The 26,057-nt window shown below is 47.7% G+C and overlaps 1 protein-coding gene across 1 annotated transcript in view; it reads right to left on the reverse strand.

The window, feature by feature from the left end:
* LOC142461342 (two pore channel protein 2-like) overlaps nt 1-23,242 on the reverse strand; it is a 47,967-nt gene extending 24,725 nt beyond the window's left edge. Inside the window, exons 1-4 of the mRNA XM_075563146.1 lie at nt 23,003-23,242; nt 11,438-11,520; nt 9,572-9,686; nt 5,000-5,128 (exon numbers count right to left, since the gene is read on the reverse strand). Of these exons, the coding sequence (XP_075419261.1) occupies nt 5,000-5,128; nt 9,572-9,686; nt 11,438-11,520; nt 23,003-23,077 (402 nt within the window). The 5' untranslated portion in view covers nt 23,078-23,242. The remainder of the gene's footprint in view (nt 1-4,999; nt 5,129-9,571; nt 9,687-11,437; nt 11,521-23,002) is intronic.
* Between the last annotated feature and the right edge of the window lie 2,815 nt (nt 23,243-26,057).

A 26,057-nucleotide genomic window follows, 5' to 3' on the forward strand; every position in this document is an offset into this window, starting at 1 on the left:
AGGCATAATAGAACAAGAAGAAATAATCACACTAAACATATAAGCCCCCTCCCTATGGGAGGCCTTCAAAATATATCAATCAAACCTTCACAGAGTTGAAGAGAGAAATAGATCAACAATATAAGTGGAAGCCATAAGTATATCATGCTTAAGATAAGGCAAACCAACAGGGGAAAAATAATAAAGAAACAGAAGAGCTAAGCAATACAATTAACTAGCTCAACCTCCTAGACATATACAAATTCTTTTGCCTGACAATAACACAGTTTACACTTTTCACCTATGCACATGGTACATACTCTAGAACACACCACAGTTAGGGCACAAAGCAAGCTGTAATAAATTCAGACACTGAGATTCTACAATCCATTTTTTCAAATTACAACTCTATAAAACTGGAGATGAATAATAGAAAGAACAAGAACATAAAGCCAAACACATGGAGATTGAACAGAATGCTACTAAAAGTCGATTGAATAATAGATCAAATAAAGGATGAAATTAAGAAATTTCTTTAAACAAATGAGAACAATAGCACAACATATCAAAACCTTGGGATACAACAATTATCAGAGGACAATTTATAACAATCAATGCACAAATAAAAGAGGAGAAATCCAAAATCAGCACCTAACACAACACTTCCCACAATTAGAACAAAAGTAACGCCCAACAACAGGAGAAAGGAAATCAGAAAGATCAAAGTAGAAATAAATGAACTGTAAAACAGAAAACAATGGAAACATCAATGAAATAAGATGTTGGTTCTTTGAAAGGATGAACAAAATTGACAAACTGCTGGCAAACTTAACAAAGAAAAAGAAAATGCAAATATCTAGAATTAGCAATGAAAAATGTGACATCACAACAGATCCAAGTGAAATAAAAACAAAACACACACTACTATGAAATGCCATACCCCAACAAGTTTGAAAACCTAGAAGAAATTGACAACTACCTAGAAATACACCACCCATGAAAATTAACAAAGAGATGTAGAAAATCTCTACAGACTCAGAAGAAGAAATAGAGAAAACCATCAGGAAACTTCCAACCCAAAGAGCTCAGCACCTAATGGCTTTATAGGGGAATTCTATTAGGCAGTCAGTGAAGAGCTGTCAGCAATTCTCCACAAACTATTCTAGAATATAGACAGGGAAAGTAAATCCCCAAACTCATTTCATGAAGCCAGCAAAACTCTGATACCCAAATGAGGCAAAGACCACCCCCACCTGCCACCCAAGGACAGTAAAAGCCCAAAATCCACTTATAGGATCCCTCTGCGGATTAAACCTCTGGTAAATCCCCTCTGAACATTGACCATGGATGTCAACAGCCTTGCTATCAGAGCGCATTGGAAGTGGAATAATGTAATATGTAGTTAGGTTAAAATATAATATATTATTTATTCTCCCTTTTGGACCCATTTCAAACTTGTTCTAGTTTTTATTATTGTCTAATTTTTAAATTAAAAGATCATTTTATTGGGGGCTCTTACAGCACTTAAAACCATCCATACATCAATTGTAACTGATTTCTTTTTAGATTGAAGTTTTTCCCCAGTTTAATTTGTTCTTTATTTTCTTTATATAAAATCAAGGATACATCTATAGAAATAGAAATTGGATGAAGAGTTTCTTAGCATTATAGCAGGGGAGGTTGAGGCAAGAGGGGAGCTTATGATAATGAGCACGAGCAAGATGTTCTAAAATTGATTGTGGTATTTATTGCACAGCTCTTGTTAAGATGTTTGAAATATTGAATTGTCTGATATGTGAATTATATGTTAACAAAACTGTTAAATTAAAAAAAATAATCCACCATCATCAAAAGTGTTGATTCAGATCCCTTGGTTTTCAGGCTCTGGGGACCCAGTGAGAGAGAGTCCTCCGCCCAGTGGGAGAGAGGACACATAAACACAGAGGTGAGGCTCATACACTGCAATGCCAGGCTCCAAACCTAGGGATGGTAGGGGCTTCCCCAGAGGAACAGGCAAGCAGGTCACCAAGCATTATGGTGTCCACATGGTACCCTGGTCGTGCTCTAGCAGAACCATTGTGCTGCTAAACACAAGGTCAGTGGTTCCAATCCACCAGGTGCCGCGTGGGATAACGATGAGGTGGTCTGCTCCCATAAAGATGGACAGGCTTGGAAACGCTATGAGTCGGAATCTACCTGATAGCCATGGGCTTGAGTTTGGCTTTGGATCACAAGTGTACTCCTAGAGGTATTTCAAGCAAAGACAGAAGCTCCAAAAAGTGAAGTTCAGGAAGCCCCTCGTGCAGAGGAAGGCTATCTAGTAGGCACGCGGGAATGCAGGCAGGTCGGTTTAGCTGCAGAGAAGCCAGGAGGGACATGGTGGGAGAGAGTGTAGAGCCGGCATGCTCGCAGTCTGAGAGTGTTAAGCATGTTGAACTTGGGAGGAGCGTGATCTAAATTAACCCCCTGGAGAACTGACCCGGCAGCAGCACATAAAGTACACGTGGTGGTTCACACCAGGGGTGACGTGGCCTGGACCCCACCGTGTGTATGAACAGAATGACACTCAGCAGAGACACAGGTCAGAGATCCCTGCAGAGATCCATCAAGAGAAGCTCAGGCAGGGCTGGCTGCGGGGGTGCTGAAAGAGGGCACCATGCCAACGATTTTGGAAGTCATGGCGAGAGACAGAGTGCCCACAGCCAAAAGCAGAGGGGGAAACTGGTCAGGAAGAAGAGGGTAGATTTGTTCCGTTGTGTTTGAATTGATGTGGACTCGAGCATCAAGTCGGAGCAAATAAGTGCAGAGAAGACCTCTGTGTACCAAAGGCGTGTGTAGAAGCTCTGTGGATAGATGAGCCCAGCAGAGAGCAGAGACAGAAACCGAGCATTGGGTTGCCTGCAAGGGACCATGATTCAAGCATGTTGGCTGGTGTGCTGTATGCTAATTATCCTCATCCAATCACCATAGTAGCCTCTCTGCTCATTACAGGAGGATTGGCCGATGTGCTACTTGGCCTCTCGCAGAGACAACCATTAACTGCTTGGCACGTACCCTTTCACATTTTTCTGGGAATGCATAACCTTTTTCTCTCTTTTTAACGAAGATGTGATCCAGCTGTACTGTAATCTGCTCTTGTGACTTGATAGCATCTATCCTTGATAACAAACATACACACTGACATTTAATACTATTCTAAAGGGCAGCACAAATATGCCACATTTTATCTAAGACAGCAGAGTCAGTATCAACTCAGAGGTAATGGCGTTTGCTTTATTATTGCCCAGAAATAAAAATGTGTCCACTTGTCCGATACTATGGACTACGTGGCCCAGGCCAATCCTGTGGCTACCTCACTGAACACTTCCTTCTTTTAAAGTCCCAGGATGGAAGTCCAGGTGCACAAGAATGCAGAGGGAAGGCTTTTTAACTGCCAAGCAGCCCTCCAGAAAGAGCTTGATTCTTCCCACCAGTCACTGGGCACCCCGGTGCCTGGCAAGTTGATTCTAACTCCTGGCATCTCCGTGTGTCTTGGGCAGGGCTTCAAACCAGTGTGGGTTTTTTGTTTTGTTTTCTGCCTGTCCATCCCAAGTCTACTGACTCAATACCCCCATATACACTGTATCAGAACCAATGTTTTCATGAGATTCCCATTAGGTTGTGAAAATGTAGAATCTCCTTCAGTCTATCTGGGACAAAAGACAAACTCTCATCAGGGGGTTACACTCAAAAGGACTAGGTCAAGTACCAGAACAGAATTGCACTGTGTAAGGTTTGTGATGGCTGGTTGGGGGGTACAGATCCTAGGCCTTTCTTCCAAGACAATGCTGGATGAACTTAAACCTTTCCGTTACTAGCCAAATGCAGTAACCATTTTCACCACTGAAGGATTCCCAGGCGTGTATCACAGGTCTGTCTGCGCTCAGTCTTGCTAATGTTGGACTACAGGTCACACAGTGTTCGATTGCTGCTTTGATTTCTTAATGTGTGAAGTGAAACATCGTTCCTATTGGCCATTCTATATTTCTTCTTTTCAGCACCTTTTCTTAATCTGCCTTTTTCTTGAAGGAACCCTGGTGGCGGAGTAGATCATGTAGTAGATAGTGAGCTGCTAACCACCAGGCCTGAAGTTCAAAGCCGTCAGCTGCTTCACAGGAGAAAGATGAGGCTTTCTGCTCCCATAAAGATATACGGCCTAGCAAAGCCCAGGGTGATTCCCGGGGGGTCGCTATGAGTCAGAATTGACTTGATAGCAGTGAGATGGGTTTAGGTTTAGCCTTTTCTTTTGCAGATAGTCCCTGGGTTATGAATGAGATCTACTTTTTTGTCTTTAACTCTAAGGAAATCTGAGTTAAGTTTGTAGATATGTTGAATAGGTACATATAGTAGTTCTTATTTAGCCTTAGTTTAGTGTGTGAAGAAAAGAGACCTGGTCACACAGTGAGTTACGGGTTGGGCTGTTGACCAAGAGGTTGGCGGTTCAAACGCACCAGCACCTCCATGAGTGGAAGATGAAGCAGTTTACCTGGGTAAAGATGTATAGCCTTGGAAACTCTATGTAGCGACTCTAGTCATCAATGACAGTGCCATGAGTCAGAATTGACAAGACAGGTTTTTTGGGTAAGTACAAGAAAAGGTTGAAGCCTTTTCAAATAACTAAAAGCTGCACCGTAACAAGGGAGGTGATTGTGCTGATGCATTTACTTTGAGTAGGGGCTGTTTTACTCATTTCAAAGTGAGTTATTTATTTGACGTTAACGGGGAGCTGTCTGATAAGCCAGGTGTTCCTAACCTAGAGATGGTCTGAACTTTCAAAGGGCCCTTGTCGTGTTAAAATCCTAACAGTCCCATCTGCCATATTTGTTCTGCAGCGCGTCCTGTGCCTGCATTTGTGCTCATGGTGTTTGCTCTGGCAAAGTCCGCGCTCGTTGCTGTAACGGAGGCAAGTCCATCTATTTTTCTTCTTTGTGGTTTCTGTCTCTGACTGCAAACTCTTGAAGCCAAAACAACAAACACTCACCACTATAGTCACCATGATGCAGATGTTTTTTGTATCCTTCCAGAAAATCGTCTGAGGGGTGACTTTGGCAAAATGTAGAAGTCTCCCAAAGAAGGCAGTCAGGCAGAGCACTTCTGCTAGGGAGGTAGCCTGCACAGAGAAAGACACAGACTCAGCCGACACCCCGCCACGGGGACACCCTGCCACGGGGACACCCCGCCACGGGGACACCCCCGCGCTGGATCTCGGGTGCCTCCGGCTCCCCCTCTAAGAATGAGCCATGCCTCGTAAGGATACTGAAAGCTTCCAAAGAATTCTCTGATGGCTCCAGTGGTTTCTGCCTCTTAAAAAGATATCTGCCCTTCGTCAGGGATTCCATAATCCCTACTGGCAGCCTTTCCTGGGAGGAGCCAGAGCACATTTCCCCAGAAATGGAGAAGGGTGAGTATGGCCCAGGTACCTCCCCACCCTGCACGCCCCCCCCCCCCGCTCTCCCATTCCCCAGCTTCACATTCAGAATGAGATAGCTAGATGTTCAGTAGTCTAATAGTAGCCTATCTCCCCAAAGAAGATGCTTTGAAATAGCAGATGAGTCCTGAAACACCACTGCCATGGCTTCCCTGCTGCCTGTATTTAGGCAACTAGAGAAGACAATGGAGGTCACTGAGGTCCAGCCCTCCACGGGGACCATCATTTCCCCGGAGGTGAGACTGCACTGAGGTGAGACCGCACTGTGACTGGTGTCTTGCAGGAGAAATAGGCTGTCAGCGCGGACTACAGCGACACGCCCGCTTTCTGCGAGCTCGGTTCTGCTCACAAATCACACTTACGCAGCGCGAGCTGGCGTGACCCCAGTTCAGAGGCCTGGTGTGGAGCCAGCTTTATTCACCAAGGTCATCAAGGCCCCTGCCTCCCACTGAGACGCACCGAGACTTCACTTTGTCTTCCCACCACCCCGGCTCACCTGTGAGTAAGCCCCTTAATAAGCCCCCACACTGGAATTCTAGGGCTGCCTGCCTCGCTCTCAGTCTATTAGGCCGTTCCTCTTTGGAGGCAAACTTAGAATTGCAGGTCCATGTTGAGACATGATTCTAACTTTCACCAAAGAGGGAGCTTTCCTCCAGAAACGAAGAGAGAGGGGTGGCAAGGTAGAAAACGATTGGAGAGAAGGTTTGGCTTAAGCTAGGAAGAGGGAAAGGGGTAGGGTGAGGTCTCCAAGGAAGGGATTTCCTGAAGGACAAGTACTAAGGGGCTGACTTTGGACCCTGAAAGCTGCAGGTGACAGAATCCCTTATCCCCTGGCCCCAGCCCTGACGAGTCCTGAGCAATGCGGGCTGTACAATCATTTTAGCTTTCAGCATTTTTACCCTCGAAGAACTATAGACTCTCACTGTCAAGGCCAGATTTGCAAAAGAACTGGGAGCAATTCCAGGAACACACCTCCCCCTGCCCCCATACTCAAAACAAGACTTGCGTGGAAAGGCCAGAATCCAGGCTGGAATTTCCACATAACACATTCCATTTGGGAGACTTAATGTGTAAATACTGCCTGAAGGGGCACCCTGAAGGTCAAGCAGACAACCCAACGTTTTCAAGGTTAATACCAGGAGAAGGAGAGAGGACTCACACAGAGAAGCAATGGGAGAGCAGGTGACCTCAGGGAATTCTCACCTGGGCCGCGGTGGTCTAACGCCCCATCTGCTACAGACACGGACAAGCCGGCCCCCGTCTTTGAATGCACGTTCTGCTTCTTCAGAATGTGTGTTTGCTTTCACAGTGACTCGACTAGACATTTTCTACCTGGAGAATTTATTGACTGTGGAGCCTTTATCATGTGGAAGTCGTGATGGTTAGGTTTGGTGTCAACTTACCTGATCCACAATTCTCAATAGTTTGACAGTTTAATGCCTAGTAATTCCCCCTGATATGACCTAACACAATGGAATCACCTTCATCATGGGTCTGCTATGAGGATCCGATCAGTTTTAAAAGATTAGGATGGAATGCAACAGCCTTACTCAGCTCCTAAGCCTGATGCCGCCAATTTCAAGGAGGTTTCCTTAGGGGGGAGACTTGCTCCCAATAGAAGTGGACACTGTGGAAAAGCTTGCTTAGTTTTATTCTGAGTCTAGATCCTGCATCTGTCTCATCGACCTCTGGCTTTTGGGACTTGAATCAGTAGCCTGCCATATTGCCCGCTGATCCTGGGAGTTGTCATCAGCCTGCCATCTGACCTGCTGACCTTAGATCCACTCACTTTCTGAGACGATAAGCCTGAGCTGCCAACCTTGGATTCATTTGCCTTTGCAGCCACAGCCTGTCGTCTTCCTACCAAACTTGAGTTCATCAGCCCCCATAGCTACATGAGTCGGGAGAAAGCTCCAACCTAACATCTGACCTGTGAACTTGGAGCCTGTCAAACTGTGTAAACCACTTCTTGATATCATTCCTTTCTCTGTATATATATATATATATATATATATATATATATATATATATATATGAGCCCAGGTGGCGTAGTGATTAAATATTGGGCAGTTAACCATAAAGTCAGAAGTTCAAAATCACCAGCCACACGTCAGAATAAAGATGGTGCTTTCTACTCCCATAAAGAGTTACAGTTACAGGCTCAGAAATGCACAGGGGCAGTTCTGCCTTATCCCATAGGGTCACTATGAATCAGCATCAACTTGATGGCAGTGAGTTTTTATGTACATATATAAGCTTCACTGACTAACATAGAAGTAGAGGAAACCAGCACTTTGGGAGCTACCAATAAGCCACACTCCTGACTTAGGTAATTCCTTAGGTAATTCCCACCTATAGTGACTTAGAACTTGAGCATTTGATTGGCTTTGGCCAACAGGACATCAGCAAATGTGATACAAGCACAAGATGCACACTACAAGGCCTCTTCTTGGACACCGCTGCCCACTAGGAGAAGCCTAAGCTGTATGGAAAAGAGCAGAGGCACTCTGATCCAGAGCTACAGTCACCCCCAGGCACAGCCACAGGAGAGGACTTGGATCTTCCAATTCAAGTATCCACTGTGCTTCTGGACATCGATGATTCTGAATCGACGGAAGCCCCTGACAGCACCATCTGGACATCTACCATCCAAGCCAACACCACATGAACAGAAAACCTGCCCTGTGGAGTCAATCCACTCCACAGAGTCCTGGGAAATAATTAAAGACTGCTATCTGTTCAAGCTAGGAGTTGGCAAGCTTGCTCTGGCCAAAGACCAGAGAGTAAATATTTCAGGCTTGGTGAGTCACAGCATCTCCTTCCAATTCCTCCACTCTTACTGTAACGCAAAAGCGGCCAGAGCCGAGATCAATGAATGAGCACAGCTAGGTGCCAACAAAACGTTATCTGCCAACTAGAAACTTCAATTTCACATCACTTCTGCGTCCCAGGTATAACTCTGGTTTTAATCCCCCCTCCCCCAATCATTAAAAGCTACCCTTAGCTCACGGGCTATGAGAAAAGAGGCCATGGGACTGGACTTGACCCAGAGGCTGTCATTTTCTAACCCCCTGTTTTAAGCATTTGAGTTTAGGTTGGTTTGTTCAATGGCAACAGAGAATTGAAACATGGGGAAACAAAGTGAGGGCCCACGTGGAAATTAGAAAGCAAGGGCTTTGAAACTGGACAGACAGGCTGGACACAGCTCTGCCCCTGTTGCTGAGGGGCCTTGGGCAACTTATACAACACTTCTAGGGCTCGGTTTCTTCGTCTGTTACAGCTGCGGGATAACAGCAGGGCACGTCTCACGGGTTACTAAGAGGCCCAGGAGAGCACACTCATGATGCTCCGAGCCTGGCACGTAGTAACTGCTGAGCGACTGGGGCCCCTTGCGAGGCACGAGCAGTGTGAACTGACAGTCACTGTAAGCTGGACCCCGTTTGGGTCACCTGGTTAACTGGGCATATTAATTGGATGTTAATTGGACATATTGCTCAAAACCACTCTTGATCCAGCTAATAAGCACTAATAGTCAAATGATTTATGCTTATGAAAAAACTGCACACTTGGCAGATACAAATAAGTCACAAATGAGAAGCCTTTTTTGAAAAGCTCCATATCGTTCCATTCTATCTTTCCTCTGAACTTTTTTTAAGCCCCCCTCATATTACACTACATTGCAACACTATTTGGTATAAAAGAAGTCGTTCACTGCCATTGAGTCGATTATGACGCAGAGTGACCACGTAAGGAAGTGCAGGGCCGCCTCTGCGTAACTCCTTGCAGACGGTCCCTCTGGACAGGAGCAGAGTCTCATCGTTCTCCTATGGAGCAGGTGGTAGTTTTGAACTGCCGACCTTCTGGTTAGCAGCCCAGCCCACTCCACTCCTAGGACTCCCTCTACTTTTCTTACCAAATTTTGTATATGTGCCCAGAACAAACACTTCCATTCAATGTAAAATATCTTATGATTGAAGCATTAGATTCTTCTAATCTCCAGCAGTGAAAATCAAATTCATATTTGCTAAGATTTGAAGAGATTAAAAAAAAAAAAACCAACAGAAGCCACATAGAGCCCATATTCGCTGTGACGAGCTGGCTAGGCTTTTTATGGTGAATGCTTACCAAGAAAGGGAGAGGAAACAGTGCCGGATCCTCAAACAGGGCAAGAGAAAGGTCTATGAAAATAAAGACGTTTGTGGCCGCTCGCATGGTCCAGTGGTTATAAAAATAGTAGAGTCTGGAGAGGGGAAACAAAAAAGGAGGTTATCAACAAAGAGGGAGAGTTAAACAATACTAATCATCTCATTAAAGCTGAATGGTTGGTTGAACAAAGAATGTATGGCTCTGGTCACATTTCCTTAAATGGAAGATGGCAAGGGACGCATGCTCCAGGACACTTTATAAGGGAGGGGGGAATGAAGAGTATTCATTTATCTCAGAGCACATCACACTGTCTGTCTCCAGCGAGGATCAGTATCTTCTTCATGAGGGTTATAACAGCACTGGGAGAACACGCTGAAAGGACTTTGAACACTGATGTAGGCAAGGGGTCCTCAAACTTTTTAAACAGGGGGCCAGTTCACTGTCCCTCAGACCGTTGCAGGACCAGACTATAGTTTTTTAAAAAAAACTGTGAACAAATTCCTATACACACTGCACATATCTTATTTTGAAGTAGGACAGGCAGCAGTGGCAAAAACACCTGGCGGGCCAGATAAATGTCCTCGGCGGACCGCATGTGGCCCGCAGGCCGTCCTGTGAGGACTCCTGATGTAAAAAATCACCTTTAGTTAATGGGACCAATTATACGTAGCATGATAGCCTAACCCCACTTTTACAACATGTATCAAACCACACAGAGAGCTCTCACAGTCCCGCAGTGCTCTTGCTGGAATAGGGGCACACTCCCAGTCTTGCGCCCCTCACACACTGACGTTCAGCCCCACAATGATGACCAGTCACCTTCAAGCCGACCAGGGCTGCTTCAGAATAGAATTGCTCTATAGGGTTCTGCAGAATTAAAAAAAAAAAAAAACACTCTACAGGGTTTCCAAGGGCTGGTGGGGGGAGATAGCCTTTCTTTCAAGGGGTCTTTTCGTGGATTCGAACATCTAATCTGCAGGTTAGCAATTGCGCTCATTAGCTCTTTGTACCACCCAGGGACCCTGAGTTATGCTAAGAAACATTTTGTTCCTTATTCCAAGTCAAATCCTTGGTCTCATGCACCCTTAAGGGATAACCGAGATAAAACTGCCTTCTTGGGAAAGCAAGACAAAATAAAGGTCTGCCTTGCATGAAAAGGCAGCAGGGAGAGGGGAAAGGTCTTCATTTTAGGTAGCTCCAAGAAGACACCAAAGGAGCCAATGGTTAAGTGTTCAGCTGCTAACCAAATGGTCAGAGGTTCAAGGCTACCACCATTCTGCAGGAGAAAGACATGGCTGTCTACTTCTGTAAAAAGACTGCTGCTGCCCTGGGGACCCTATGAGGCCATGTACTTCGTCTTATGGGGTCACTGTGAGTCAGAACTGGCTCAACAGCACCTAACAACAGCATCTAGACGTCCAATGTCAAGACTGCGCGGACAGAAAACCTGCCCATCGAGTTCATGCAACCTTCAGAGTCCTGGGAGCTAAGCAAAGGGTGATCTTCATTCTGACACACTTTGGGGGTTGGACACCTATATCTAGGAGGAAAAGATCATGATGTATTTTTTTAACTTGGATGCCCCTTTCTCCTCTCCTTTTTATCATCTCTACTTACTCTAGTAAGAGTTCATGATGCATGCATTAAATGATCCCCTATGGGTGAGATCCCACACTTATAACTTAGCAATGTAAAGAATCACGGGATTATCCAAATCTGCATGTCATATTCTATATGCTTCTCAAAATGATTATGGAACCAACGCCTTCAGTATCAGTTCGACTTCAAGGACATTCTGTGCTTGAGGAGAGGTGGGTCCATGCAACCTTTGTAAGCTTGAATTACCTGATGGCCTGAGGTGATGTTTCAAACGGCACATTCCTGCTATACTGGGCGTCAGACACATAGGCAGCCGCCAGGAGTAGGTCCTGGTTCCCATGGAAGAAAGTAAAGAGAGAATTGCCGTCAGAGAAGGAGAGGACGCGTTTCTTTTTCCTGTGTACACAGCGTTATACATCCGCATAACCCCCTTCACCTCTCCTGTCGACTCCTCCCCGAGAAGTAGCCAATGTTAACAGTGTGGAATGCACACTTCCGAGGTGGCGCAGTGGGTTAAGTGCTGGGCTGCTAACTGAAAGGTTGGCAGCTTGAACCCCCCCAAAGAAAGAGGAGACAGTCTACTGCCAAGAGTGACACCCTTGGAAACCCTATGGAGCAGTTCAACTCCGCCCCACAGGGACCCTCAGTCAGAAGGGACTCAATGGCGCTCAACAATTCCAAGTACAGCTGCAGATATTCCCCTGGGCATGAAGAACCCCATAGTGGGACTTGGCCACGGGACTATTGACCTTTCTTGAATTCAAATACAGGCTGTCAAAAAGAAGAAAAGAAACACTAAGGCACTAACTAGAACATACACATGTGCTTCAATGATGCATTTATGGACATATACGACTATGCACAGTAAATGATGTGTCAGCTCCTCGAAGACTTTTTTAAGAGTGATTTTGACAACAAGAATATTACTTCTCTTGCTGACTTTTGAAACTCATTCCTTCTTACAGTAGAAACCGCTCTACCCATACACGTGATTTTTAAATAATAAATTCATTTCCAGAGGGTACATAGCTGACTCTTTTCATATAGCATGGTCTGGGTATTTTTCCCCATGAAGCACCTCTCGGTCTACCTCACTCCGTCAGACACGTGCCTCATCGTTTACGTGGCTTCGATTTGTTTCTATTTCACACACAATCACATTGACCATTTTAAAAATGTACGCGTGTCCGTGCACGCGTGTGTCTGAGAGAGCTCTGAAAAGCTCATGGGAAATTTCACTATCTTTTAAATTCACTTTTTTGTTTTGTTTTGCTTTTATTTTTTTTTCCTTTATATTTTTTAATTAACGTTTGAAGTCCCCTGATATCATTAAGCCATACCAATATTTTTGTAGGAGAGCGTGCAATTGCTAAATGGAGGGCTTAGATTGGCCTTCCAAGAAGGGACACGATTTGTGCACCTCAAAGCTGCTTCTCACCACCATTGATAGCATTTAAAATGGGTGTGCTAACATATAATCACCCACAGAATCCTTTAATATTGCCATTTGAGGCATGAGTATTTTTCTTCTGTTCTTGCAGCTTGAGATATATTCTTGCTGTCGTCCTACAACTTGTTCCATCTTTGTCATTCGTGTTCAGTGTGTCCTTCTGTCCCTGGGATGGTCTCTACATGTTCAAGGTCATGTTTGGGCGCTTGTGAACTTGTAGTTCTCTTCAGCTTCCACTTGAGTTTGCCTGTGAGCAGTTGGTGGTCTGTTCTTTGGTCAGTCCCGGCCTTGTTTGGGCAGGTGACATGGAGCATCTCCATCCTCTCTTCCCACAGGTGTAGTCATTTGGTTCCTGTGTGTTCCAACTGGTGACCTGCAACTGACACCGCAAAGAATTCCGAGCTAAGTAGTTTGTTTTCTAAGGAGTTACAGCAGAACCTTTTAAGGCCACTGCTGTTCCCGATTTAAACTTTAGCTACTACTCACATGCGTATAGTTTCTGTGAAGCCGTTGTTCCAGTGACTCTCAACAATTTGTGAGGAGTCCCAGGCACCCACAAGCCCTTTTGCAGAGAGAAAGAGCATCGATCAGCAATCCCTCAGCCAGCCAGGAGAAAACAGAACACTATCTCCATTAGACATCACCCAAACTCTGGAGACTGGAAGATGGAACATCGGTTCAATCCCACGAGCCCGTCTGTGGGAGAAAGATGAGGCTATCTTCTCCCTCAGAGACGTATGCTCTCAGGAACCGCTGGAGGCTCACGGTGAGAAGGAACCGACTGAATGAAACTAGGTCTGGTTGCTTTTTGACTTGGGGGGAGGGGAAGGGGGATGGTGTGTGTGTTGGTTGGTTATGCATTGCATAGCAACCAAATCTGTTGCCACGGTAACTTTGACTCAAGTCATGGTGGTGCAGTGGTGAAGTGCTGACTTGTGGACTGACAGGTGGGTAGTAAGAACCAAGCAGTTGCTCGGAGAAAGACAAGGCAGCTGCTCCCATGAAGATCAGAGCCTCCCAAGCAGTGTGGAGTAGTTCTTCTCTGACCCAGAGGGCCAGGGGTCAGCCGGGAAACACGGCTGTGCCTACTCTAAGACGGTGGCTGACCGCTCATGCCAGGAATTGAATCTCACCTGTCAGCCTCCAGAAACCTGCAGGAGGAGGGGTAGCAGGGCTGTTGGGGAGCAATGCGAGCAGGTCGGCATAAGATCTGAGGAGCATTGTGGGTCGGAATCCACTCCGCCGCAATGGGTTTGCTGTTGTCGTTTAGTTTACCTTTAGTTTCTAAAGCTTTCCTGTCCTGTTTTCTTTTTCTGGTGTGTGTGTGTGTGTGTGTGTGTGTGTGTGTGTGTGTGTGTGTGTGTGTGTGTTGATTGGTGGTTTACAGAAAAGATTAGCGGATCATACATGTTTTCTTCCATGTCACTAACATGAAGATTAGTAGCAATCCTCACAATGTAGTATCATTTATCCCACTTCCTTCTTGCTTCCGGTTTCCATTGCTTTCTTTCACAACCTTTCTGAACTTTGTCCATGGCTAAATGCTGCCCGCTTGATCTTACATGGCTGATCATTCTAAGGTGTGAGTGTTATTGCTCCTGCTATAGCCCTACCTGTTGTTTGAAGATCAAAGTCTGGGATTATAGCTCAATGTAAAGAAAACTCAAATATTCATAATTGGACCATTAGATAGCATCCTAATAAACACGGGAGACTGAAATTGTAAAGGATTTCATGTTACTTGAATCCATAGCCAATACTCATGGAAGCAGCAGTCCAGAAACCAAACGACCTGTTTCATGGGGCACATTTGCTGCACACGACCTCTTAGAAATGTTAAAGAGCAAAAACATCACTCTGAAGACTAAGGGGTGCCTGACTCAAGCCATGGTAGTTTCAGTCGCCTCATATGCATGTGAAAGTTGGACAATGAATAAGGAAGCTATCAGAAGAATTGATTCCTTTGAATTATGTTGTTGGTGAAGAACATTGAAAGTACCACATACTGGCGGAAGAACAAACAAATCTATCTAGGAGGAAGTACAACCGGAATGCTACCCAGAGGGGGGCCTGGGAAGACTTTATCTCATGAACTCTGGCCATGTTATCAGGGAGAGACCAGTCCCTGGAACAGGGCATCATGCTTGGTAGAGTCGAGGGTCAGCTAAAAGGGAGAGAGCTTCAATGAGATGGATTGATACAGGGAATGCAACAATGGGCTCAACCATGACAGCAATTGTGAGGATGGAGAAGGACCAGGCAATGTTTTGTTCTGTTGTGCATAGGGGTCTGAGTTGGAGATGATTCAGAAAAACTCATAGTGGTAAGTTCGTTTCCAGATCTGAAGAGTGACTAAGGGCCACAGTCGTGAGGGTACCACCAGTCTCTGTTTGACCAGGAAGCCTAGTCTTTTTTAAGACAACACTGAGATTTGTTCCACATCTTTCTCCCACTCCAAGACCTTATCACCGGATGCCTCGTAGTGCAGTTGGTAGTGAATGGTAGCTCGGCACTATCTAGTTCTTCTCGTCTCAGGTTTAGTGACGACAGATGTTCACATGGTCCACTGGACTAATTGTTTCCATGCATCTTAGATCCTCATCACACTTTCTTCCTTTGTACAGGGAAGGGCCAATAGTTACACCTTAGATCAATAGTTGTACCGAGAGTTGTGTTGAATGCAAACTTTTAAGCCTGTGGCTGCTAATCCCATCTTTGTAATGTATGCTATGTCAACTGGCATTGTAGCCCATGAGACCATGGTCCTGAGCCTCCACATCCCATGACTCATGCCTTTAAAGTGTCTGATTGTGCCTATGAAGTTTTCATGACTTTTAGCAGTATGCTCCATCATATTCATGAACATGTTTGCAGCAGAGGTAAATACACAGATACAAATATCCTTTTCCAACCTTATATCTAGTCACTCCCCCTTTCACACTCATTCAGCATGAGGGTCTATCCATGCATATACTAGGAGATCGTCATGATCGCAGAATGTGTATCTAACAGGGTTTATTTCCGTTGCTTTTCATTCATGCGCTCCCCCCAGTGTCTTCCCCTGCTTCCATCATTGGTTGCCTATTTACTTCTTACTTTCCCCAAGCACGCCACAGGAGAAAGACGAGGCTTTCTACTCCTCTAAAGAGTTACAGTCTCAGAAACCCACCAGGACAGTTCTTCCCTGCTCTAGAGAGTCACCAGGAGTCAAAAATCACTCGAAAGCAGTGATTTGGAATTTTAGTCTTCACCCAAGTTAACATGTGACTACCTTCCATGTGATCATTTATTTTCCCTTCCTCTCCCACCACTCACTCTCTCTCTCTCTCTCTCCCACCACTCACTCACTCTCTCTCTCTCCCACCACTCACTCACTCTCTCACTCACTCACTCTCTCTCTCACTCACTCTCTCACTCACTCACACACTCTCTCTCTCCCACCACTCACTCTCTCTCTCTCTCTCTCTCTCTCTCTCTCTCTCTCTCTCTCTCTCTCTCCCACCACTCACTCACTCTCTCACTCACTCACTCACTCACTCACTCACCACTCACTCTCACTGTTTTTGGGTTGATTTCCACTCATAGCCACCTTACAGGGCAGAGTTGAACTGCCCCTGTAGGTGAGAAGCCAAATCCATAACCACTATGCCACCAGACCCCTCCCACCCCATCCAAGAATATTCCTTTTAGTGTGAAAACCTTTACTTGACTTATAATCATGCTCTCATACAATGACTGTTCTTTTGTGGTTGACTCTTCTCGCTCGACACAATATCTTCCAGGTTCATCTGTCTTATGAAGTATTTTGCAGATTCATTTTTATTCTTTTTTTAAAAATCTTTTTATTGGGGCTCATAAGGCTCTTATCACAATCTGTACATACATCAATTGAGCAAAGCACCCTTATACATTCGTTGCACTTGTCACTCTCATAATTCACCTTCCACTTGGGTTCCTGGAATCAGCTCGGTTTCCCTTCCCCCCGCCATCCCCCTCCCTCCCCGATCCCACCCCTGGTCCCTTGATAGTTTATAAATAATTATTATATCTTATCTTACACTCCCCAGTGTCTCCCCTCACCCGCCTCCCCATTGCCCATCTCCCAGAGAGGAGGTTACACATAGATCTCCGAGATCAGTTCTCCCTTTCTACACGCCCTTCCCTCCTGGTGTCGCCACTCCCACCGCTGGTGTTGAGGGGTTCGTCTGTCCTAGATTCCCTGTGCCTCCAGATCCCCACTGCACCGCTGTACATCCTCTGGTATAACCAGGTCCGCAAGGCAAGGTAGAATTGGGGTCATGATGATTGGGAGGGGAGGAAGCGTTCAGGAACTAGAGGAAGGTTTTGAGTTTCATTGTTGCTACACTGAACCCTGAGTGGCCCATCTCCTCCTCACTACCCCTCTGGAAGGGGTGTCCAGCTGTCTACAGGTGAGCATTGGGTCCCCATCATGCACTCCCCCTCTTTCACGGTGATGTGATTCTCACCCCCACCCCACCTTTGTTGTTGGAGACCTGGTCTCCTCTGTCCTTCATGGTCACCTATGTTGGTGTGCTGCTTCCGTGTGGGCTCGGTTGCTTCTGGGCTAGATGGCCGCTTGTTTGCTTTCAAGCCTTTAAGTCCCCAGACGCTATATCTCTCAGTAGCCGGGCACCATCAGCCTTCTTCACCACACTTGCTTATGCACACTTTCGTCTTCAGCAATTATGTGAGGAAGGTGATCACACAATGATTGTTTTTGTTCCTTTGTACCTGCTACATGGTCCATTCAACACCTTGTATTCGCTTAGGCCGTGTGCTTCTTCTCTGTGGGCTTTGTTGCTTCTGAGTTAGATGGCCGCTTATTTGCCTTCAAGCCTTTAAGACCCCAGACGCTATATCTTTTTGATAGCCGGGCACCATCAGCTTTCTTCACCACATTTGCTTGCACACACGTCTGTCTTCAGTGATCATGTCGGGAAGATGGGTATCCTGCAATGGCTGTTTAGCAGGGCGAGGTGCTATTGTATTGGGAGACATTTTTATTCTTAATGTGGTAGAGTCTCCCATGGTGTGTATGTAGTTTGTTTATGCATAATTCCATGAATGGATTTTCAGACTGCCTTCGCCTTTTTGCTATTGTAAACAGCACTGCTATGGACACAGGTGTGGATGTGTCATGACTTTTTCCTCTAGAGTACATGTGAAGCAGAGGGACTGCTGGGTCCCAAGATAGTTCTAGTTTCTAGTTCTAATGTTTTGCGGAAGTGCCACACTGTTTCCCACAGAGGCTGCCTCATTTTACAGCCCCCCACCCCCAGCAGGGTTTGAGGTTCCCTCCCCATCCTTTGCCATTTTCTGATTTTTTTAAATTTCCCTATTAATGCTGGGGTGAAACGATTTCTCATTGTTGTAGGATTTGCATCTCTTTCATGACTAAAACTGTGAGCATTTCTTCATGTTTGTTGGCTGCCTGCATGTCTTCTTGGGTGAAGTGTCTGTCCGTGTCCTCTGTTCATTTTTAATTGGTTGATTTGTCTTTTGGGGTGGGTTTTTTTTTACATTTCATACAATTCAATCATTCAAACACTTGATCATATCGAGAAAACTGTACATTTATTACCACAATTCATTATGAATTTTAGAACATTTTTTTACCCCCACGGTTAAATCGCCTTTAAAATGAGTTGTGTAATCACGGTCCAGAGCTCCCTCCCACCTCCCACCTCCATTGCGTACTCCCTCACCCTCCCTACCACCCAGCCCCCACCCCTACATCCCTGCAGGAACTTTTCAAGCTTACATGGGAACTACTGCCCACCCCTAACCAATTCTACTGCCATCAAGGCCATTCCTACTCATAGCAGCTCCAGGGGACTGGGCAGAATGGCTCCACCGAGTCTTCCAGGTTCAAAATCTGTAAGAAAGCAGGCTGCCATGTCTTTCTCCCGCAGAGTTCAAACTACCGGACTTTCACTTAAGCCGCAAGCACTTAACCAGAGTGAGTGCCTTGGGACTATTTCCATTGCCCAGATCAACCATGAAAGCATCAGAGACCTTACAGTCCCCATTCCTGCAGTTATCACTTATTTTGTAACCATGTGCCTCAAGACAGCACCCAGTCTTCAGGAGGTGCTGGCCAACCAAGGTACCCATACCCCAACCCCAAACTCATTGCCATTGCCTGGGCGCAGACTCACAGAGACCCTAGAGGACTGCCTCTGAAGAACTGCCTCCGGCAGTTTCTGAAACTAACTCTATGAGACTCAGGGCACTGTCTTTGTCCCGCAGAGCAGCTGGCAGTTTGGAACTGCTGACCTTGCAGTCAGCAGTCTCATGTGTAACCACCCTGCCACCAGGGCTCCATCTCACAAGCTTATAAACAACCAGATGCCCACACTCCACCCTCGGGGAGGGGAGACCCAGAATTGTTCCTTTCTTTTAAGTTCCTAGGCGATTCCAATCTGCAGTCGAGATCGAGGACCACAAGTTGAAGGTACGGCCACCGTGCTGCTGCTGCTGCTGCCTGGTTCTATGGGAATATGACAGTACTTGACTTCTCTTGATTTTCTGTTTCTTCTCTTTTCCTAGTTCTGATCTTTCTCCTTGCCACAATTTAAAAATGGATTTAAGACTTTTGTTGGTGGTGGGGGTGGTTCTCCCCCAACTCTGTAAGTTTTCATTGTAAGAAAAGTGAATCGTTTGGGGGGCACTTAGTTGCAATTATCAACCATAGGAAAGAGGACCTGGTTGGACTGGTGCATGACAGACGTTGTCTCAAGGAAGGTTACCATGTGGGCATCTTCAGGTTTGCCACAGAGATCCCTCAGCCTCGAGGACCTGCTTTCTTGATTTCCCGGGTCTCCATGTAGTAGCTGCTTCCTCCTCTGGCCACTTCCCTACTTGTCCTGGGAAGGTGGCTTCTCGGATTCTACAGCAACTTTCCCCACAGCCACCAAGGGGAGAAAGAGGGAGAAGAGAGGGAGAGGGAGAAGTGGAGGGGAGGGAGTGCAAGAGGGAGGGGAGAGTTGACTTCTCTTTGCCTTGAAGAATGACTCTTCACCAGGAGAATCAAGTCCCAAACATCTGGCTTCACATTTAAGGGTTCAGTAATCTCTCTTCTAGGCCTCTCTCTGACTTTACGTCCCTTACTTTCCAACATGAACTCACTTCTCTGTTCGAGACTGGTGAATGAGTCCATTGTCCCACCGCCAGCCTCACCTCTATGCTTTATCTCATGAACAGCAGGAGCAGCCTTCCCACCCTCCTTCACTGTGGGTTACTCTGGATGGAATCGTGCTTCCCCCCAAATGTGTTGCAAATCATAAGCCCTACACCAGTGGATGGAATCCCATTGGGGGGGTGCTCTTTGTTATGTTAATGCGTCCATAACTGTGCAAGGTGCGTTTTCAACCAATCCCTTTGGAGATAAGAAAGCAGCAGACTGGGCACACGAGCAAGGGAGCAGGAGTGGAGGAACGACAGGTGCCACAGGGAGAGCTCCCAGGAATGCTCAAAGGATGCGAGAGAAGCTGAGACGGGATGTTTCCCCAGAGCCAGGACCACAAATCCAGATTTCTGAACTGTGAGGAAATAAAGTTCTGTTTGTGAAAGTCGCCCATTGCCCATCCTCCTGTTTCAATGGCAGTAAGAAACGAAAACAGGGATCCGTCTCCAGTGTCGCTGCTCTGTGCAGACCAGCAGTCCCAGCAGCATCCGTGTTCAGGTGGAAAGGCTGCGCAGGGGTCAAGAGGTTTATTGTGGGCAGTCCACAGTCTATAAAGAAATCCCTGCTGGGGTGAGATGGGACACAGCAGTGGGAGCGAGGAGGACAAAGACTAGGGGGTCCTCACAGTGTCCATAAAAGCAGCCCATGCCCCTCTGGGCTAAAAGTTGCAAAATCAACAACCTACAGGCCAAGTTCCGTCTAAAGATGTGTTTTATTTGGCCCAGAAAGTGCCCTTTGGATATTGGCTACTTTCAAAATATTTTTTAAACTGGAACTTGCACAAAAATTTGAACTTCTGGTTTCTCTGGAGATCATAACATCTGGTAATACTGAGCTATATCTGACGGTCTCTGCTAACCACCCTGAACAACAGTCACCTGGACAAACACTTATTATTTCCCCAAGTTCTGTGGGTCAGATGGTAGTTCTTCAGGTCATCCTGATGTTCATCTGAAGCTAGATGGTCTAGGGGCACCTCAGGCACATGTCTTGGCCATGTGCATCATTCAGCAGGCTAGGCAGGGTGCTTTCTCAGAGTGATGGTCCATGAGGAGAGCAAGTCTCAATGCACCTGTCCTTTCCACGCCTCTACGTGCCGTGCCTGCTTATGTTGCATTGTCAGAGCGAGCCTCCAAGCCAAGCCTAGACTCAAGGCCTGATGAAATCAACTCCAACCGGTGGTGGAAAGAGCTGCAGAGGCACGTTGCTAAGAGGCCTGTGTTGGGGCATGGGAAGAGCGTGTGGCTGAGATCAGCTGCAGGTAGACGGCTGTGCGCATGCCTTCCACATCACAGCAAGCCCAGCTACAGTTGTTCTGCTTAGGTGCTGCCAAGTCAATTCTGACTGCCCACAATGGTTGTGTTTGAGCCCATTTGAAAGATAAAACCCTCAACTCCCACTGCCACCCAGTCGCTAGGGCAGAGCAGAGCTGCCCCTGCAGGTTTCCGAGGTTGCAAATCTGTATGGAAGTAGAAAGCCTCATCTTGGCTCCTCGGAATGGCTGGTGGTTTCAAACTGCTGACCTTGGGGTTAGCAGACCAACCTGTAACCACTTATCTGGTCACACACTCAGGGATCTGCCAAAAGTGTGCTGTTTTCAGCCCTCCCTGCATTTCCAGGGGCTCCAGATACATTCTTTTCTCAGAGCAGCTTTAAGTCCATCCACGTAAGAGATTCCTTTCCAGAAAAGAGTCAAATGAGCACAGTCCCTCCACCCATGGTCCCACAGGGTGGGGAGTGGTGAGAAGTAGGGCCCGTTTGGGGTCCGAGGTGGAAGGCCAAACCACGGATCCTTTCCCCCCTCCTTCTCCTTTGCCTGCTCCATTATGAGAATCCACCTGGTGAAAGTGGCCAGTCCCTCTGGAGGCCCCAATCCCAGAAAGAGGGAGAGCACAGCACCTCAGATTTAGCCGGCCCCGTCACTACCGTGCAAATGCCTGTAGTTGGACTCTTGCAGGCTACTGGAGAACACGTGGGCGCGGCAGACTTATGCAGCAAAGCATGGAGTTCAAGGATGGGAGGAAGATGGGGCCGACATACTCTCCACCTCCCTCGCAAACTCTTCACAACAGAAAGGAAACCCAGCATATCTCAATGGACCAGGAGAGGCCTGCTGGCTGGCCGTCAGAACCACGGTCCAGGCACTGCGCCCACGGCTGGAAGTGCATCGTCTCTCCCGACTTCAAGGCTCCCAGAGCAAAACCAAACCCACGGGCACCGAGTCGATGCCGACTCATCGAGACCCTACAGGACCAGGTGGAACTACCCCTGTGGGTTTCTGAGACTGTCCAGGAGTAGAAAGCCCCGTCTCTCTCCCAAGAAGTGCCTGGTGGTTTCCAAGTGCTGGCCTTGAGGGCCACAGCCCACTGCACAACCAGTACGCCACCAGGGCTCCGTTTTGGCTTCAAAGTGGGTGTGATTTATCCTCCTCACTTTACCGAGAAGGGAACTAGAGCCTCCAGGACAGGTGACTCTCTGAAATGGTGTCCAGCGAAAGGACACAGGCCCCTTCAGAAAGGCAGCGTGGACGGTTGGATTCTTCCAAAGCTTAGGCAGCCGGACCGAAAGCAGACCTTCCGCGGGCATCTGAGCCCAAAGCGCGCCATCAGCACATTTAAGCTCCACATCCTGCGAGCTTCGGGCTTCCCTGCTGACTTGGCTCAGCCTGAGCGCGCCGGGGGGCCCCGTGCCGCGCCCCGGCTGCAGATCTTGGGCTGCAGATCCTGGCTCGGCCCGCCCGAGGGCGGCTTCCGCAGGCCGGCCTGCGCCAGGCGGGCTGGACAGGTCCCCCGATGGCTCCAGCAGGCGCGACTCCCGCCCGGGGACCGCGGAGCCCGCGCGCTCCGGCCCGCTGTGCGCGCCGCCGCTGGCCGCGGGGGCTCCCGGCGGGAACCAGTCACACCCTGGGCCCGAGAGCCGCGGGCGCCTCCGCAACCCGGGACCTGGGTCGGGCTTCGTCGCCGGAGCCGGAGTGGGCGTTTAGCCGCTTCGCTTTCCCCTCCCGAGCCCCCGGGAGGCGTCTGGCGCGCGGAGGCGCTCGGATGCCAGGCTTCGGGGTGCTCCGCCCGCGGCCAGTCTAGAGGGGCCGAGCGCCCCCCCCCCCGCCCCGAGCGAACGGAGAGAGCGAAGACGGCGCGGCCGAGGGGCCCCTTACCTCCTGGCTGCGCGGCGCCTCGGCGGGCGGCGGCTCCTGGCCGCTGGGCCCCGCAGCTCGGTCCGCCCCGGGCATCGCGGCCGCGGCGCGCCTTGAGACTGGGGGTGCGCTGGGCGTCGGGGGCCGCCGCGGCGGACTCTGCCCCCCGGCAGCTGGCGGCCCGGCCTGGCTCTTCGCGTGACGACGGCGGGGACAGCCCGCTGCAGCCCGGAGGGCGGAGGACCGTCCACGCCCGCCCGCGGGCTGTGCAGCGCAGGCCCCTGCTCAGTAGGGCCTCCGGCCGCCCGCCTGTCGAAGGCGGGGACGCAGAGCGGGCGGGGGCGGGGAGCGGGAGGCGCAAGGGGCCAGCCGGGGGGCCGCGAAGGGCAGGTCTGAGGCTTGGAGCACTTGGGGTTAGAGGCCACCGTGGCAGATGGCACCAACTGTGCCCTTGGGTCCTGCTTTCTGCTTCTGCTTCAGGGTTTCCTTGAGAATTAAGCCAGAGAATGTATGTGCAGGCGCTGACATGTGCCCAGTAACTGATGGTTCCCCCACCCTCTCCCCCTGCTCACTAGAGCGCCCTGACCAGCTGGGTGGGGACTCAGAGTGTGGTGGGATTGCGAACTAGAAGACACAGGGACCCTGGCAGAGAAGAGTGTACACTTGCCCTCTTCTTCAATGCCCCCCCCCCACCACCACCAGTTGCAGCCCGGCCTAGTGTTGCCAGGGCCGATGCGTTTTCCAGAGATATCAGAAAGCCTATGCTTCCATGACACTTGTCCCTGATTTGTTAAAATGTTGGTCATGGGTTTGATAGTAACAATTATGAATCTTTACAGGCCAACTCTTACATGGCGATCCTGGACTTCTGTCCATCACCTTCACTGGTAACTCCCAGAAAAGGAAGAGGCCTGGCCACGTCGACTGAACCTTGGATGCTAGGTACTGGTAACTGACCCAGTAGAGGTGGCAAGAAGAAGCATGGTCCCCCCAAATTCCACACCCTAATTCCTGGGCCTGTGACTCTATTGCCTAGAGCCAAAAGAGACTTTGCAAATGTCATTAAAATTACCTATCAGTTGACTTTAACATAGGGTGATTATTCTGGGCCCACCATTTAAGGGGACCCAAGGGAATCACTTCTACCCTTAAAAGCAAAAGAGAATGCAGGAGGGGAAACCAGAGATAATCAGTTAATAATTGGGAAGCAAAGTGCCGACTGGTCATGCTGCTGCCTTGAACATGGAGAATAGCAAGGAACTGAATTCTGCCATCAACCTAAATAAGCTTCGAATTTCCTTGAAACACAAAGCAGAGAATCTAGCCATGATTTTCTGGACTTCTGACATGCAGGCTGTAGATAATAAATGGATTTTGTTTTAAGACCCTAATACACTGCACTGGCTTGCATTTCAATGACAGCGTTCTGTTCTCCCCTGCAAACTGGGCTGAACTGAGAGTGGAACGTGGCCCCGGTTCCTTAGTAGAGAGGGCCAGGCACTGCGTCTGTCCCATGCCCTTCTGGGTTCCTATTCAACTCTAAAGGCATACTCCCTGGGAAGTGTCCCCCAACTTCTCCAGGCTAATGGGTCACTTCCTCTCTGTGGTCCCCCACACTGTTCTTGATGGCAGCCACATGGTACTTCAGTTCGTCTATTTGTATATGTCATCCCACCTCCTCCAGACCACAAGCACCCAAAGGAGCAGGGGACAGGAAAGGTTCCTCTTTGAAGGCCCAGCTCCTAACCCAGAGCAGACATATGTTAGAGCAAAATGTGTACCAGCTTGTAATCAATGAACTGTGTCGATAGCCTGCCAGAAATAATGATTTGTTATCATTGCTTGTTGTGTGGGCTACCTCATGGATTGGCTTGTGTCCCCTCAGACATGTGTCCATTTGGCTAGACAATGATTACCAGTTATGTAATGATATAATTTAACAAGTATGGAATGTACAATCATCTTCCAGGATGTGATCTGATGTGATCAACCAATCAATTTTAAAGGGACTTTTAAATGACTCATTCATGTCACAGTCTTGATTCAATTCAAGGGAAGAAGTTTCCTGAGGCGTGATCTTCATCAACTTTTTGCAAGAGATAAGAGGAGAGAGAAATGAGAAGAAAAAGAGGGACCTCAATCCCAAGAAAGAACAGCCATGAATGGAACATGGACCTAGGGTCTTGGCCCTGAGTACCTCCTCGAGTTTGGGGAAAAACTGATGCCTAGACACATAGAGACCTCCAAGGGATTTTGTGCTGACAGATGTTGAAAGAAGACAAGGACTGCCCCCAACAGCAGACATAGAGAGAAAGCGTTCAAGACCTTCCTATAGAGCAGGGATCCTCAAACTTCTTAAACAGGGGGCCAGTTCACTGTCCCGCAGACCTGTTAGAGGGCCGGACTACAGTTTAAAAAAAATAAAACTATGAACAAATTCCTATGCACACTGCACATATTTTATTTTAAAGTAAAAAAAAACAAACAGGGTAAAAACACCTAGTAGGCCAGATAAATGTCCTTGGTGGACTGCATGTGGCCTGCGGGCTGTAGTTTGAGGACCCCTGCTCTAGAGCGACATTCTGAATTTTGATCTCTATCCTCCTAATCTGTGAGAAAACAAAAATCTGTTTGTTAAAGCTATCCACTGGTGGTGTTTCTGTTACAGCAGTACTCGATAACTAAGGTAGTATTTGGTACCAGGAGTGGGGTGCTGCTTAACAGATGCTGAAAATGTGGAAGTGTTTTGGAATTGGATAATGGGTAGAGGCAGGAAGAGCTTTAAGATACCTCACAATTAAAGCCTTGATTGCCTTGAAGATACTGTTGGTGGGATTAGGGACTTTCAAAAGCAAACCCAGTGAGGCCTTAAAAGGAATCAAAAAGCGTAAATGGTGCACAAAATGGTGCACAAAGCATGGCGCACGGCCAACACCTTGAATCTGAAGGGCAGGGCTGTTGCTTAGATGGTCTCAAAGAAGAAAGAATTATTTTCAAGCCTTGAGAACTAATGTAAAGTGTTTTGTTTGTTTGTTTTTTGTGGTTATTTTGTTTGTTTTGAGTCTCTTGACGCCTA

Source organism: Tenrec ecaudatus, chromosome 11, assembly GCF_050624435.1.
Source record: "Tenrec ecaudatus isolate mTenEca1 chromosome 11, mTenEca1.hap1, whole genome shotgun sequence".
Taxonomy (NCBI): Eukaryota; Metazoa; Chordata; class Mammalia; order Afrosoricida; family Tenrecidae; genus Tenrec; species Tenrec ecaudatus.